The sequence below is a fragment of the Prinia subflava genome, chromosome 2, assembly GCF_021018805.1.
Source record: "Prinia subflava isolate CZ2003 ecotype Zambia chromosome 2, Cam_Psub_1.2, whole genome shotgun sequence".
Classification (NCBI taxonomy): domain Eukaryota; kingdom Metazoa; phylum Chordata; class Aves; order Passeriformes; family Cisticolidae; genus Prinia; species Prinia subflava.
In genome coordinates, this window is record NC_086248.1 from 58,533,314 (window position 1) to 58,549,611 (window position 16,298).

General features: G+C 37.5%; 1 protein-coding gene across 13 annotated transcripts in view; it reads right to left on the reverse strand.

Moving 5' to 3' along the window:
- SYNE1 (spectrin repeat containing nuclear envelope protein 1) overlaps window positions 1-16,298 on the reverse strand; it is a 294,687-nt gene that overhangs the window by 11,501 nt on the left and 266,888 nt on the right. For 8 of the 13 annotated variants that reach the window (XM_063390127.1, XM_063390128.1, XM_063390126.1 and 5 more), the window contains 9 exons: window positions 15,672-15,740; window positions 13,604-13,746; window positions 12,626-12,752; window positions 11,263-11,474; window positions 9,677-9,877; window positions 9,202-9,330; window positions 8,611-8,823; window positions 7,542-7,631; window positions 5,652-5,710 (listed from right to left, as the gene is read on the reverse strand). In XM_063390127.1, coding sequence (XP_063246197.1) covers window positions 5,652-5,710; window positions 7,542-7,631; window positions 8,611-8,823; window positions 9,202-9,330; window positions 9,677-9,877; window positions 11,263-11,474; window positions 12,626-12,752; window positions 13,604-13,746; window positions 15,672-15,740 — 1,243 coding nt within the window. The remainder of the gene's footprint in view (window positions 1-5,651; window positions 5,711-7,541; window positions 7,632-8,610; window positions 8,824-9,201; window positions 9,331-9,676; window positions 9,878-11,262; window positions 11,475-12,625; window positions 12,753-13,603; window positions 13,747-15,671; window positions 15,741-16,298) is intronic. The other 5 variants (XM_063390131.1, XM_063390125.1, XM_063390124.1 and 2 more) reach the window with 3 other exon arrangements.

Genomic DNA, 16,298 nt, shown 5'->3' on the forward strand with positions numbered 1-16,298 from the left:
ATGCATGCTGTCTGAAAAGATGCATTAAAACTGGCCAGTTCCATTTGATTTGCAGAAGTTTCTACATTTGATTATGTATAAGGTATCCATGAGGGTATAATGCACTGAGATTCAGTTACATAATTTTCTTTCAATTATACAGGTAATGGGACTTTATTTTCTACAAAGCACATTGTGTTTTGAATCTTGCACAGAATCAGCAGTTAAAATCTCTCTTCTCAACTGACTTGACACCATCACCTTCCAAGTGATTTTCTCCCTTAAGCTGATGGATCTGACTTGAAATGGCACATACCTATCACATGTCTATGGGGCAGGAGAGACCTAAGAAAACTATTTCCAAAGAGACATTTCAAAAATCCATTCTATTACTTTAATGAAAGATAAAGACATAAATTTCACATTTTTCTTTTGGACGGAAACTGTCAAGAGCTGAAGAGTGACTAAGAAAAATTAAATCTGATGGTCTCAGTGTGCTAATTAAATGGCATGAGAAAATACTGTGTTTCAGCACAAGCCAAAATCAGAAGAACTCAGAGCCTTCAAGAAATTTGCTTCAAGAACTCTGCTGTTAGGACATTAAGTCATGAATTTTGTCTCAGATGCTATAATATATTTGCATGGCTGCTCTGATCATGAGGTCTCAGAAAATCTATGGTTTCCTAGAGTTTAAGAGATAAAAATTCTCATAAGGACATGTGGGAAATCACGCTTATTGGCTGCAGTCAAATGCTCCCCAGTAAAGTAAGTACGGGGTGATGGTTCCTTCTTTGTCTTCCCCTTGTTCTTTTGATCCTGTCTCCCTGATAAATCTGAATCTGTGAGGGGAAGCATCCAAAAACGAAAATATCATCTTCAAAACAATGCCAAGCTTATCAAGGGTTTCCTTCCCACATGTTCAGAAAAGAATTATTTCTGTGCTTGAGATTATTTTATTTTCTTGTTCATATATGTATAGCACCACACTATGAGGACTTCAACAATGCCAGGCAAATTTGGTAAAGTTCAGGTGACCAACAGATACATAAACACTAATTCAGCAGGTATGCTAAATTATTAGCTTGAACTAAATATTCCAGGAAGCAGTGATGATCAAAACATCAGATCTTGTGCTGTCTGAATCCACACTATTGTAGCCCAGATGGAAAGCTGCTTATCACATAATGTAGGATCACGTATTATAAAGAAGATATTGAAAGGACATGGCACATTAAACAGCATCAGAGCATTCCATATTAAAGCTCAATTAGATCAGGACTTCTACTGTCTGAGAATACCTAGACAGAAAGTTAATGGACTGAGGCAGAAACAAAGGGAACAAGGAATGCTTAATTACCTTCCAAGCATTTGATTGCACAGCCTATTTACAAGGCTCTCATTGCATAAATGTTGTTAATCCAAAGCAAAAAATGACCACATTTCTGCTGTTGCGAACTGGTGTTTGATAATGAGCAAAGTGTCATTTTCTTCACTGCACCAGAGCCACTCTGGGGCAACACTGGGTGTCAGAAGGGGAATTTCCAAAAAGCTGAATCAAAAGGGAGCAAAGTTAATACCTGTTTTTTCTTTTTCCTATGCCTTTAGCAGCACAGTCCAGCACTTCCTGCTTTGTGTTTTACAAAAAGAAATTTTAATGTGAGCTTACATGGCTGACCTCAAAAGGAACATAAACTTTCAAAAATTAAAACAATTCATGGCAAACCATTTTTTTTCTGCAGTGAAATAGGGTATTGAAGAATAATACTGCAAGGAAACAATTAAACAAGCAAATAATGAAATGTTACAAAAACATTTTCAGAGGAGATGTTATAAAAAGTTTGAGTACTGTACTGCCTGTATTTATGGTGGACACACCTCTGCAATCTACATAATTGTCTGAAAAATAGAATATGTCAGCTTAGAGAGTGTAATAGATTTGGTAAGGAGAGATGGTTAAAGTATACATATACATTGTTAATTTAAAAAGCTCACTATTTTTAAGGACAGAACACCTATTTAGTCTGGCAGAAGGGAAAGCTGAAGTACTGTGTGCCACTCTGGAGAGAAATATAATTTCCTGTTCTTGTTCTGTTCTTTAGCTTTCTCTTCTGACTGCTTCACCATTTGTCACACTGTGAGGAGGGAAAGAGGTAGGGCCATCTGCTACTCACTCCAGTACACAATTCCTACTTAGTAAATGAAAGAGGGAAGCACAGCTGCAGTCCTGGCCAACAGTAAGGTTCCTCATGTCAAGAAATTTTATATACTAATCTAAGTGCAAGCAATAGTTACCCTTACTCTGAGAGTTTGTAATGTCAGTGATATTGGAACTCTTGTCTAAGCATTTCCAGAGAGGAGAAGCTAATTTACCAGGCTATAGATAGGATGGTCAAAGTGAACTTTAATTTCAGCTCAGAGGGGAACCTTTTTGTAAAGATGATTGCTGTCTTTTTTTTTCCCAAGGAAAATATGGTAGATGTAACCAATCTGTATTGCAGTAAGCATCTGAAAACTTTTAAAAAGGAATTTATTGTTCAAGTGAACCTGATAGAAATAAATAAAGTCACTTTAATGCTAAGTGACTAATGGAATGCAGAAAACAGGCTTACATTGAAAGAGGCACTGCTGGCCCAGTCGGATGTTATTTACTGCAGTTAATCAAGAATGGGCCTTAATTTAATATCTTCATTAAAAGGCTACTGCACAAAATATAAGAACAGTAAATTTCATCTGTATGATGACAGATGCTGAAGGTCTTTGCAAATACCAGACAGGATTGGCTTCTTGCACAGAAAAAAAGTGGGTGAATCCAGTAAGTTTAAGAAGTAGCAGCTGTACATGATATTGAAGTAACAAGCCCTAAGTGAGAATGAGGGTGATCTCTGGGAAAAGAATCATGGCAAGCCAAACCCAAATCTTGTGTTTGAGCTACTGTGTGGGCAAAGGCACAAAGAGTGATGTGGTTTGGTCTGCTCCAGGAACAGCATGTGACCTTTAAAGATCCACTAGTCATTTGGGGAAGCTTGGGGAGAGCAGGAAATGGAGGTTGGCACTATGGCACCAAAACTTGAATAGAGCTGCTCAAGAGAGACAATGTAAACACTCCTGAGCAAACTGAACCACTATTTTAATCTTTTAACGTTTTAATCACTTCAAAAAAATTCACAGGCAAAGATCCAGGTGTGCACTTATGACAGCTCTATTAAACTGATGAAAAAAGGGGAATTGCTGCTTGGATTTGCTTTCCCACCTAGCACAAAATTACTAGTACTGCTTGGATGACACTCCAGTTAAATCCACGATGTAATGTTTAATTTAATCCTGCACCTTGCTTGGCATCACACTACATATGCCTATCTTTCTGTGGTGAAAATGGAGAAGGCAAAGTGATATGACACTTTTGATACACAAAGCATGGGTCCTCTAACTTTTTAGATGAACTTCCCTTCCCAACTTCTTGTGTGATAAACCTTTTAGGATTGACTTTATTTCTCCTTTACACTAAACTCTAACAGGGTTTGCTGATCCAGTGCAAGATCAAACACAAAGTACTCTGATCAGAGGCATGTCAAAATATTAAAGAACACAGTGACAGCTTGTACTGCATTATCAGTTAAAACCACATTATACATCAACCACAACCTGTCTGGCTTGCGCATTTGATTAAGTTTCCTATTCAGCAGTGACTCATTCGTATTCCATGCTTGTCTGAATGACAAATTGAACATTGTGTTGTGCTGCTACAAGATGTGTTAATAAACAGTGCTGGAAAGCCTTGATCTGAAAGGTGCCGCAGCAATGCCACTGCTAGAACAAGGGTTGATCTCAAAGCTGCAAAGCACTGCTAGCTGCTCTTCAAGCCAGGGGCTCGCCCCGACAGCCAGAAGGCTGGCAGAAGTGGTTTGACTACACAGGAGAGTGGAAAAGCGCACACAATGTGTTCTTTGAGTACAATGGTGCTAGTGCAAGCATGCTGATCTGTCAAAGACATTGTCCCCTCCTCCTTGCTGTTAGTGGCTGCTCTCCTCCCTCTTTTTCCTCCCTACACAAACAAAACGCCAAGCCTCACAGCACGCTGGAACTGAATAATTAGTTCTCTTTCTCCATCAGACACAAAGATGGAGTTTACATATATCCCCTAATTTCTATGGGGTTTCCTTTTGTTTCAAAGGAAAAAATGCTTAAAAATTGGCAGTTTCTTAATGCGTGTGGAAGCAGTAAAAGATACTTGTTCTATTTGTTCTATGGTTTTATATCTATGCCACTTTATTCACAGTCCCTAAATACACATGTAAAGCAAACTTCTTAAAAGAAGTGTTTATGTAAATACTTATGTGGTATGTAGTTTTACTCTTTACCTCATTTACAATGAGAATAAACTCTTGATTTTGCTCCTGAAAAAAAAAAATACTCTTAAGGTATTTTTTGTCTGCTTGTTTTTGGCTCAATCACAGTATTTAATCTAGTGTTCACTTCTTTCTTTGACTCTAACAGGAGTTATTTTTTTAAAAAGATACTTAATTTTGTGTTTTCTTCTTTCCAACATAAAATCTTTGGCTCTAACAGGAACTATTTTAAAAACAAATCACTTCATTTTTGATATGTAGAGAATAAACGAGGTTTAGGTTAAATGAGATTTATTACTAGATTTAATAAGAACAAATATACCTTAATCACACTTTCTGATTATTTTAGCAGTGTGCAAGACCCTGAAATAGCAAAAGATGTCCCCTTTACACACGTTGGCTTGCTAATTAAATTTTTTTTTTTTAACTTCATAATCGTAGAGGCTAGTAAACCGATCAGTGAAAGAGCGAAGGTACACACATCACACTGACAACAACGAGAATGCAGAAGCACTGTTAGCTGCAGAGATGACAGGTTGCTGGAGACACTGTGGAAAGCAAGAAGCTGTAGCTGCAAGCCTGCTCTCTACCGGTGAGACAGAGATGGGGCAGTGATGCTCCCGGAGCAACGCAGGGATGCGAGCACCGGGCGAGCCACGGCAATGTTAGCATGTTTTATTGCAGTCGTCTGAGGAGGGGAGAGAAAGTGATCCCGAGTCTCGATAAGCTCAGATTCTGACTTTTAGTTTTGAGTCTAAAGTATTCAAAACCCACAAACTGAACAAAACGTTTCAGAGGGAAAAAAAAAAGAAAAAATAAAAAAAAAGAGGAAGAAAAAACCAAAGAAATAAATAAAGGATGTTAGTATGTCTCATCCAGATCTGTGGGTTTTGTGAATTCTAGAATATGATATTGGCCTATTACCTGCCTTAATTTAATATCTAGAGGTAAAGAGGATGATAGAAAGTGTTTGCCATGAACTTACTAGCATTCCTCTTAAACCACACCAAAATAAAATAATCATTAAATATCGTAATGTAAACACACACTCACCCTGATCAGGCATATGAAAAAAAATGTTGATTACATGAGATTTCTGTGAAGCAAAAGCTGTAGATGTCCAATGATTAGCCTGTATCTCTATTTAACAAAGAATTTGAAGTAATTTTAAGTCCCTTTTGCCAAATGATTAACAAAAGGGAAGTTACCACTTGTGTAAGTCCTGACCACCTGATGGAGTCAGTGGGACTGAGAGGAATCAGGGCCAATTTCTATCATCCTCTTGGTGTTCTAGAACAGAGTGCGGAAACCAGGAGAATAAGGTACCTGCTATGTGGACTGCTGACAGAGGGTCCAGGCTGTGAGAGACTACATTTGCCCCGTGGCTGTTTGCAATGAACAGGGGGTAAAGAAAGAAGAATGTTCAGTCCAGGCAAATAAAGACAAGCTACTGATGAAACTAAATTAAAAGTGCAGCAAAGGAAACATAAAAGAAAAAAAAATCAAATGAAGTGACCAATACCCATGAATCAAGGAAACTGGCTTTTCTTTGCACCTAGCTGAGCTGAGGTCCAATGAAAATTATTGGAACATACATAGTGAATTGAAAAACAACAGTTTAAACATTATGTTTATGAACAGTCGCTCTGGGTTTTAAAAAAAGTCTCTAGAAATTTAGTTCAAATAATTTGTAATATGAAATAGATGTTATCTTATTAAGTTGAATATGGAAAAATATATAGATTTAAAAATGCACATGCAGAGAAATTAATATTCTCAAGGAAAAAAGGACCAAACCAGTCCCTTGACAAATTCTGCCGCTCCTCTGCCTCACGATTTTGAAGGCCAAATAACTGTAGGGGCATTCTTGCACTCACAGCTGTTTGCTGGATTATTTAATGCAGTTCGATGTTTATAATTCTGATTGTATTTCTTTTCTATTAGTATTTATTTATTTAGCATCAGCATATTTGGCACTAAAATTTTAAACAGTATCATTTTAGTCTTCAAAATTGTGTGGCTGCAGAACCCAGAAGTTTGAAAACTAGACCCAAGGAATCATACAACTTAGCTATGAATTATGGAGAAAGACAAAAAGGAAAAAAGTAGTCACGTACATGAAGAGTAACAAATTAGAGACAGACAAATCCTTATTAAAATACTAAGATGAAACCTATCATAATTCTACATGCTCTCTAGGCAAAGATTTACAGTAAAGTACTTCTCCATTTCCTGTAATGGTCAGGCAACCTTCAGTTACATCTGTGATATCAGAGTTATTAGAAATTATGTAGGTTTAAATTTAAAGGACAAAAGCATTGAGCTCTGAAATTAAATGTTAAAGTTTATATTCTTTCTCATTTGGAAAAGCCAGTATTCCTTTACATTCTTATACTAGCATCTAAAAGGAAACTAGTGAATGTAAACAAAAGTTAAAAAAATAAATCAATTTCAAGAGCCATAAATTTATCAAGACAGAACTCAGAGGCTTTTAAAAAAAGTGCAAATGGAAAAACAAAACAAAACAAAACGAATCTGATTGTCTTAAGAACTAAGGAAAAAAGCAAATTAATCAACCAATAGAATTGCAGAAAAAGACAAAATAATTGCAGTTCCAATTTGGGCTCAGAGTATGAAGTGTTAAGTACTAGGCATGTATTGCTATATTTCTTGAATTTTGTGCCAGCGATGTAAACGGACAACTCCCGAGTTGCCATCATAGCCATTGATTAGGTCCTGCACAACTAGCTGGTTTGAATAATGTTTTGTGCCCTTCAGCTCTACTTAGCCATTCATCCAAAGTCTCAATAAGAGCAACTGCAACCTGCATCAGAAATGACAAAAAAACTTATTGAGATTCTTGATGAAGCAGCTCTGAAGAGAAGGCCAAACAGAAATGGAGGACTGATTATACCAGACAAGACCAGACTTTGGGGTGCTGCCATCACTAGAGCAAAATACAAGAGACACGACATGCCATACCATGGTAAACCAACCACACTGACAGCCCTGGTTTCAGATAGTATTTACCACTTCTGATTTCATGCAGGATGGGATATGCAGCAGGGCTGGGGAAAGCAGCTGTGTTTTGCTTTTGGTTTATGGCACTTCCTTTCCTAACAAGTGAGAAGGGGTGAGTTCCAGCTGGCTAGAACTGCTGTAGATACCTATAGCTACCACCCAAGAGGTGGAAGAGAACAAATGACATGAAATTACCGTTCTCTGTCTGCTTGGAGTGCTTCTTCCAGATACAGGACTCACTGAGCCTGATGTGTCTAATTCATCGGAAGACCATGAGGACAATTCCTAAAGTTCAGAAGGAACAGAGCTCAGAAATACAGCAACTAGCTGTACAGGTAAGCAAACTACAAAAATTACCCTGAGTGATATTCCAGCAGAGTTATTTCCAAGGCAAATAAAATAAAGCAGCTAAATTTTGTTACCAAATTTTAAAAGACTAAGGCATTACATGTTTTCTCTGTCAGCCCTAAAGGAAAAGAAAAGCAAACAGTAGTTAAAATTTCATTTGTTTAGGTGATACATTTTCCACCAAAGTCAACACTGTCAGTTGTTCTTTACTGGCTGTGAATTACCAGAAGAGTTTGGTACTACCAAGATTTTAATTAAACAGGTAGAAATCCACTAGAAGGACAGAAGAGCTGAGTTCTTCTGCTTTAAGCACTGTGCTAATCCAAGTCCTTTAAAAAAGGTGAAATAAAGGAGAGCCTTGAAATCTTTACTCTGCATCTGTCACTGCTGGCAAAGACATATGTGTAACTCCCTCTCAAACACCTGAGAGACACGACAACTTGAAAAGATCTGGACTATAGCTCAAAGCCTAAGAGGCACATATGAGGGATTCTTTACCCTATTACAGATTTTATGTTTTTTTCTTCTCTCTCTGACAGAGTGTGCATTAACTTCTTTTCCAGTGACAACTGATATACTGTAATTTTCAGTACTGCTACTGGAATAATTATCTCATATACTTTACCAGTTGACTGATTCAGTAATAGCAGGGTAAACAAACCAAGAAGTTCAGTAATTACTGCTACACCAAATAGAAAAAAAAAATTGAATTTAAGCCCCCCCGCCCCCAATCAGAAGAGATATTTACATTATGAAGTTTAAGATTACTTTATGATATTCAAGACCACATGTTCCATCTTGATAAGCACTGCAAACCACAGAAACAGAGCAGCCAATAGCAATGATCAGAGAAAGGCAGTCAAAACAGCAGGAAATGCGCTCAGTGAACAGAAAGGAAAAAAAAGGCGTGACTTACCAGTTGACTACTTGAAATGTCTAGAATTTTCTCTAGGTCTTTAATATGACGTGTAACCTCTTTCAAGAGGAGCTTCAGTCTGTTTCCAATGACATGTACCTTTTCTTTAGCTTCAAGACAATCCTTGCCTTCAGCATTGACTAGCAATTGGCAAGACATATCTTGCAGTGATGCCACCTTCAACTGAGACTCCAGCAGTTCACGTCTGATTTGCTGTTGCCAAGGCAAGCATCAATTGTTTTTAATAGCAGTCAAAAAAAAAAAAAAAAAAAAAAAAGGCAGAAAAGTAGAACTCACAAAACTCAACATTTGAAATTAAAGACATGGAAGAAAAAAGAGAAGCAATACAATTTTCTAATCTGACAGGAAGATACACACCAGCCTGGTAGTTGGCTGAGATTTAAAATCGTATGTTGTGCTACTAAGGAGAGTGAGTGGTGTCCCTGACCATGGTAGAGTTAGTCAATGACACAGGCCTCACAGCTCTGTGGCACACAATAGACAGTGCTAACCCTTACAAGAAAGAGAAATCTGACTAGATGTTTTTCTAGTGATGTGTTTTGGGAGAGAAAAGGGTGATTACAGTCCTACCATCAGAAGTTTGTGATGATCCTGCAGTACTTCTGAGTCCAGGTTTGGATTGATGGGCACAATCTCATTTTTTCTTCTGTCAATATTCTCCAACCAAAGCAGCAAACCATGGCACAGTTCATGGAAATCCTGCAAATGACGAATCACAGTTTTAACAGGGTAGCAAAATATTCCAGTTAAATTCACGTTTTTAATTTGCCCTCTGATGCATTCTACTAGCTAAATAAAATAACTTCCAAGAAGCAGACAATAGAATATTAGACTACTGCTCCAGACATGATAGATTTTGTAAATATTGGGCTGTAAATACTTGTTTTAGGTAGCGCAGGTGCATTCTTGAGGAAAACACACGCCAAAGCTGTATTTTGGCTTTGATGGGCAAGTTTCAGACGGATGGTGAGCACACCAAGTACCTACATGGTTTATGTTTTCATTACATGGGCTGCTGACAGTTTGCAATAGGCACAGCACAGACCTGGCACTGTATTAATGCATCCTGCAGCGAGCTGCGCCAGTCTTCGATCATGCTGCACACGTGCTCCCAGCGCACGTTCATCTGAGACAGGCGCTCCTGAAGCTTCTTGCTCTCCTCGCTGTCAGACTGAGTGAACTCTGAGCTGCACAGATTGATGGACAAGATGATTGCTTTGCGGTTATCAATCGCTTTCTGCAGCTCCTTGATAAGACAAAGGGGAAGAAAGAATGGAAATTGGTAAAACGTGACTTTCAGGGGAAAAAAGTAGAGAAGGCACCACAAGACTGCAATGGTTTGCCACCAGCAGCTGCAGAAAGGTACCATACTGTAACAGTCCCTTTACTCTGGATATGACATTTCTGGGCTCACTCTGCGACCCTGCAAATGTTCACTTTTTAACATCTACTAAAATTTTACTGTGAGCATAAACAAGAGCAAGCCAATTAAATTTAAAAAGTCTTAAAAGCCTGAAGTCAGAGTTGAATTTTAAAGATCTGGCTCATATTTCAGATATTTTAAAGACATAGTAAGTCCAACAAAACTTAAAGATGTAGCACAACTATATTTTAGCTCACAATAAAACTTTTGCCCTCACTTCTTGGTTTTGCTGATAAACACGAAAACCAACATATTTTCAAGTGGAAACTGCTGTCATCAGTATTTTAAAAGAAAAGCTTTTACTGAGAGAAACAAAAACATACAAAGACTATAAAGCACTTCAATTTATAGAAGCACAACCTGTATAAAAACTGATTTGTTTACATTGGAAGTCATAAAAGAAACCCCACCTCTTTTGGTTTGGAGGGTACTAATGGGCTTTCAAAGAGAGGGTGAGATAAGAACAGAATTCTTATGAAATGCCCCGTTTTCCACCTACTTTACAGCATTTACTTAAAAGCAAGATGTCACAGTAACCTTTGCAGTACTTATGGCAGCTATATTTGGATTACAGTGACGATGAGCATTGACTTGCTTCACACGGATCCCTGCCGGAAACAGCCTTTACTGTCTGTTCACCCATCCCTGGCATGAAGAACAGTGCATTTTGACATTGGATCCCATACTTTCGTGCCCACGCTTGTAAGATACTAGCAACTGAATGTGAAGTTGTGGACCACCACCTTTGCAGATCTTTATAGCTGCAAAATTTACAAGAGAGATGAAAAAGTAATGTTCAGATCTTGATGCACCTGAGATGACAGAAGAAGAAAAGGAATGTTGCAAAGGGGCCATTTTGAAGCAGTTTTTTGGTTAGCTTTTTTTTTTACATTTTGTTACCAATTTGAGTGGAAGAGAATTGATCTAACTTGTCACTTTTTAAAAAGTTGTATCAATTTCGGTGACATCAGGAGTTATCAGTACATTTTGGAATTACAGAATTGCCACAGAATTACTATTCCAGAACTTCATTTGGATAGCCAGTGGTACATTTTCCTTCCAAAAGGTGATTCAGAAAATCACTTTCCCAATTACTTTATCAGCAGCAGCCTGCTATGTGGAGAAAACCAGCTGCAACTATTAGCAACCTCTTCAACACACCTGTTGCACTCAGTTTTAGAAGGTAACTCATAAGAAACAAAACTCACTTTCAATTTTTTAATTCTGAGCTCAATAGTTTGTATGTCAGTGCTGAGATCAAGGCGCTGGAGCTTCTCCAGTTCCTCTTCAGTTTCTCCCAACCAAGCCCAGATGCTATTAAGGTCAGAGTTGAACTGCTGCCATTGCTGAAGGTTCTGCTTCATCCTCAGCTCCTTGCTTAGAGCTTGAGCCTGGATTAATTCCCATCTTTCAATTACACCTGGAATTACAAAATTCAGTAAAAATTCAAAATTACCAAATTCAACAAAAGCCAAAAAAACCTCACTAGCTACACACACACATAATAGCATAAATTGAATACTGCTCAGGACAAAAAGATGCTCCATCCAAAGCCTAAGCCACAAACAGTAACCACTTTAATAACTAAGTCAGACTGAAGAAAATGATATTGGAGAGAAAGAACGAAGAATCTGGATGATTCCAGTCAACTGGCAATGTTATTGCTTTCTAATGTCAGACTTCTATGAGCAGAATTAAGCTGATATATGCAGGTCTCTAAACCAGGTGATGTTGGCAAAAAAAGACATCTTGAGTTACCAGACAAGTGCAAATCACACAAGAAATATTAATATATCTAACTAACCAAATATTTACTATTTTCATTGGTAGTTGTGCCTATCACAGTTTAATGGTCACACCTCACTACATTTGCCTTAGCTACTGCTGATTCATTGGATAAACATCTGCACTAAAAAGAAATAAATTAGGGGCTATTTCTTCTTGCTGGATATCTTGAAATCATAAGGCAGAAGGATAAGTTGTATCATTTAATCAACTTAAAATTTACAAATAAAAACCCACAACAAAATATGAGAGACTATATGGATTGTATATCTTGTCAAGCTAAGAATGGAGATGATGCCTTTATAGTCTCTGGAAATCCATGTTTTCACAATCCAATATATCTTGTTCTATAGCTGATGTTTAAAATCAGTCAAATGAATACTTCTATCAGGTGAAAATAAATTTATTCACTGTAGGCAGATAATCTCAGAGGTGAAAGCTAGTATTAGAGGTGTTTTGTACAGCAACATAAGCAATATTTTTCGTGAGAAATCTTATAAGAAAAACCCACTGCATCTACAGGGACCCTCTGAAATGCTTTGGGTTATGCCTCATGATATGAAGAAGTTCTTAAAATGGACTTGTATGCCTAAACTCTTCATAGGGCATACACAGGGAATGCTTGATATTCCTTACTATTCCTATTAAAAGATGTTAAACAGAGTACGGTAACACTCATGTAAATATATATGCCAGGAAATAATACCAAGTATTTTTTCAGAAAACCTTTGCCTGTTTGCTGCTTTCCATAATTCCTGTTCATCAAATGAACCACATGTTACTTACCAGCTGTTTGTGTTTCAGTACTGTTCATGTTAATGAGCCCTGAAAATTTTTCTTCTTCCTCCTTCAGTTTATACCCAAGCCTTCTTACTGAGTCTATGCTTCCACTGCATTCACCTAGCAGTTTCATCTGTGTTAACAAACAAAATATTCCTTTTCAATATGCACTGTACAGGACTAATTGTATGGACAGTGAGAATTACAATGCAACTTCCAGAAATTTCTGAAAGTAAGTATAAGTGTGAAGAAAAAGATTTATAACTTTAACAATCTGTGCTGATACTACAAAAAAAAAGTATATGCAGATGATAAAGGCCTAAAGCATAAGTTATACAGAAATAACTTAGCACCATAATGCCAAATTGTTCTAGATGTCTTGGGTGACACCTGTTCTAATTCTTAAGACACTACAATAAAGACACTTGAAGACTGATCAAGAAAATTAACTTAAATGTGGAAATGTTACTATGCATCCAAGCAGCTAATTTTTAAATTCTGTCCTTAATAAAATTATTTGAATGGCTCAGAGAGAGATTTATCTCTTAGAAAACCTCTTTGAGAAAGCTTTTTAATCAGGGATTCCATACATGCAATCTTGCTTATATGGTGCATGCTTATAATTCATTAGCAAGATGAATACTGTGCCTGAAGCTATAAAACCTGCTTTTAAAAGCAGAGGAATTTCAAACAAGGACATCATCATTAGATGGATAAAAGCATGTGTGAGAAAGTACTTCTAGACATCTGCAAAAATGCAAAAGGAAAATAAATTCCTTAGAGTCATGTTCCTGTAATCTTATGCTATTGTAAACACACTAACAATATAAACAACAATAGCATGTGGTTGAGGGCAGTAAGCACACAAGAGACTCTGAGGAGCAGTTACAGCCAATTGCTCTGCTGAAGCAGCTGCATTTCCTTCAAAGGCTAAGGCAAACTAAGCTTGGAGTGTGTATTACTGGGGCTCCAAAGCACACGCACATATCCTTTGTAAGTGGAATCCAGTTCTGGTCCTGTAGGTGTCTTGCTACGGATGATGTTTTCTGTTTGCTGTATCTGGAAGCGACTGGTGTCCAAGGCCTTGTCCAGCTGGCGGATGTGTGCTTCCAGGGCACCTGGTTCACCTGTACCAAAACCACAGAGAGGGACTGTCACCCCAACTTTTCCAAAGGTTTTTTTTTCCTTGCCCAGGCAGAACAGATATTAGAGATTAGACCATGAAGGAGAAAGGTGGCAGCAGCAGTATAAGTGGCACAATGTCAGAGTTAAGTGATAACTAGCTACATTAGAGAGTATTAGCAAACTTCAAAAGATGATACCAATGAACAAGCTTGACGTAAGAATACTACAGAAGAGCTCACAGTTTTAAGCAGGCCTGCAAATTATTCTGAAGTAACTTTTCCCCTAAACTGAATGCCCTGTCTTTTTTTAAAGAGAAAGTTCTCAGCAAAGCACACTCTAACCTCACTGACTTTGGAAAACACTTTGCTCCCTTCCACAAACACTGTCAAATAAAACTCTGTAACCCAAATCTCCATTTGTATGATCTAAATCCATGTGAAAATCTGGTAGCTTCTTTTCACTTTGCATTATTTCTCCCTATTAAAAAGCAGTAGAATTTGCTTGTAGAATTTGCTAGTAGAATCTCCATGAAAGGATCCTATTTGTATACAATTTTACAGACTAAAAGTGGCATACAAATGCTAAGTGATACTGTTACAATCATATTGTCAAAATCCATAGATGATTTGGAGGACTGCAGCAAGTAGTCCATGACTGCTCTCGGCAACCACACTAAGTAGCCAAATTTATAGCATTTTTCCAATTACATACTTGAAAAAGATCATGCTTAACATATCTTCAAGGTGGTATTATTCATTTGAGCTATTGGGAACCAATATCAATGTTTTTGAAGCAGGACTAACTTTAGTTTCCTTATAGGAGTCAGCTGAATTCTGTGATGTAAATGAGCTACAGACAATTCTAATGTGAAGCAGGCTGCAGCCTAGAGGACCACAGGAGATCCTTCTTATGCATATTCTATCACTATGCCTGATTTCCATCTGTTTACAAAGACAGTTTGAATTTATTCATAAAGACACAATTGAAAACATGAATAGGGAAAGAGAGCCTTCTGTCCGCATAATTACAGAAAATGGGGCTTCTTGGATGATTAATCTTTTTTCATATAAAACACCACCTCACCCTGAACGGACAGGACAAAGTGCTCAACATTGTTTTTCACTCATTACTTTAAAAAAATTTCCATGAAATTTAGAAAACTAAATGGTTTTTTCCATAAGTACTGCTATTACTTATACCCTTAATCAATAATGTTATTTTACTAATTTGGGGAGTAAATAAAAATGGATGGTGAACCTGAAGCTTGTGTCACAGACACTAAGATTTTAATTGTTTGCTTTTTGCAATGAAGTCATTATTTAAAAAGAGGAAAACTGTGATGTATTTGCAAATGCATCTATTTCTTCCGAGAGACTCATTAAACAAATGAAACAGAAGGTTTACTCTTGTGCAATGAGAAAAGAAAATATTTTCCCATATATGAGACTAAGATAAAGACAGTAGCCTCAACTTGACATTTTGATGACATGAAACAACAACTAACCTGAAAGTTTGTATCTGCGTGATAATCCAAGGTGTGGCTGTGTTAAAAAGTAAATAAATGCAAACTTGAAAAATTAGGTATTGTTCTATGCCTTTTCCTTCTGCCTTAAGATGTAACAAAGATGTATTAAGTCCAGTCGATGGACACCAATCAAAAGAGACCAGTCAGATCAGTTTAGTTTAGTTAGCCAAGGTGGGAGTGCTAATACTTCAGACATCATTGTTTCATCCAAGCCCCCAATGGTACCTTTAAGCACAGTAGTAAAGCAGGAGGATACTCCTAAGTTAATATGCCAATGCTGCCATGTCAGAAATATTTATCTTGTAAGCTGTGAAAAGATAGATGCTAGGAGAAGAGAAAGAAGTTACGCTTGTGCACCATGGTACTTGCATCTGGCTATGCTTAGTCTTTTATGATGCCTACCAGAGATATTTTTGAGGGCGTTTTCTGTGAGTGTTACATAGGCCTCAAGAGTTTCAGGGATTTCTACATCTGAAAAAATAAAAGCACAATCTGAATTGATGGCTCAGCAATGGCCACCTCCTTACAGCAGGAGTCCTTTTCATAGATGGATTAAATAAATTGTTCTGATAGTAAACATTTTCTCTGAAGAAGAAAAAAGATGAAGACTGAAACACAGGGAGGCCGCTACTAAGTCTCTTAAGATCCAGGCAAACCTGACTCTCAAAAGACAGCCACAAGATCACAGTAAAATACACTGGTATGTCTTATCCCACAACTGGCTCCATTTGGGAATTCTCACTTGTTAAGATTTATTACACAAAGCACAAACACTTAGAAAGGATTTCCAGGTTCACTGGAAAATAAGACCCAAGATCCCACCTCAGACTAAACACTCATCTTCTGGAGTCTTGCCTGCATCAGGGCAGAGTTATGATTTACTTAAACACTTGATGGTTTTCTCTGTGAGTGCCTCCCAAGCATTTCTTCATTAGTTTGTTCTGCACCTTTTGCCATATCCAGTATAGTTTATTCTAGTCAGAATAACTTAGGACACAGGGCTGTTACAGATGACATATCCTATCTGGC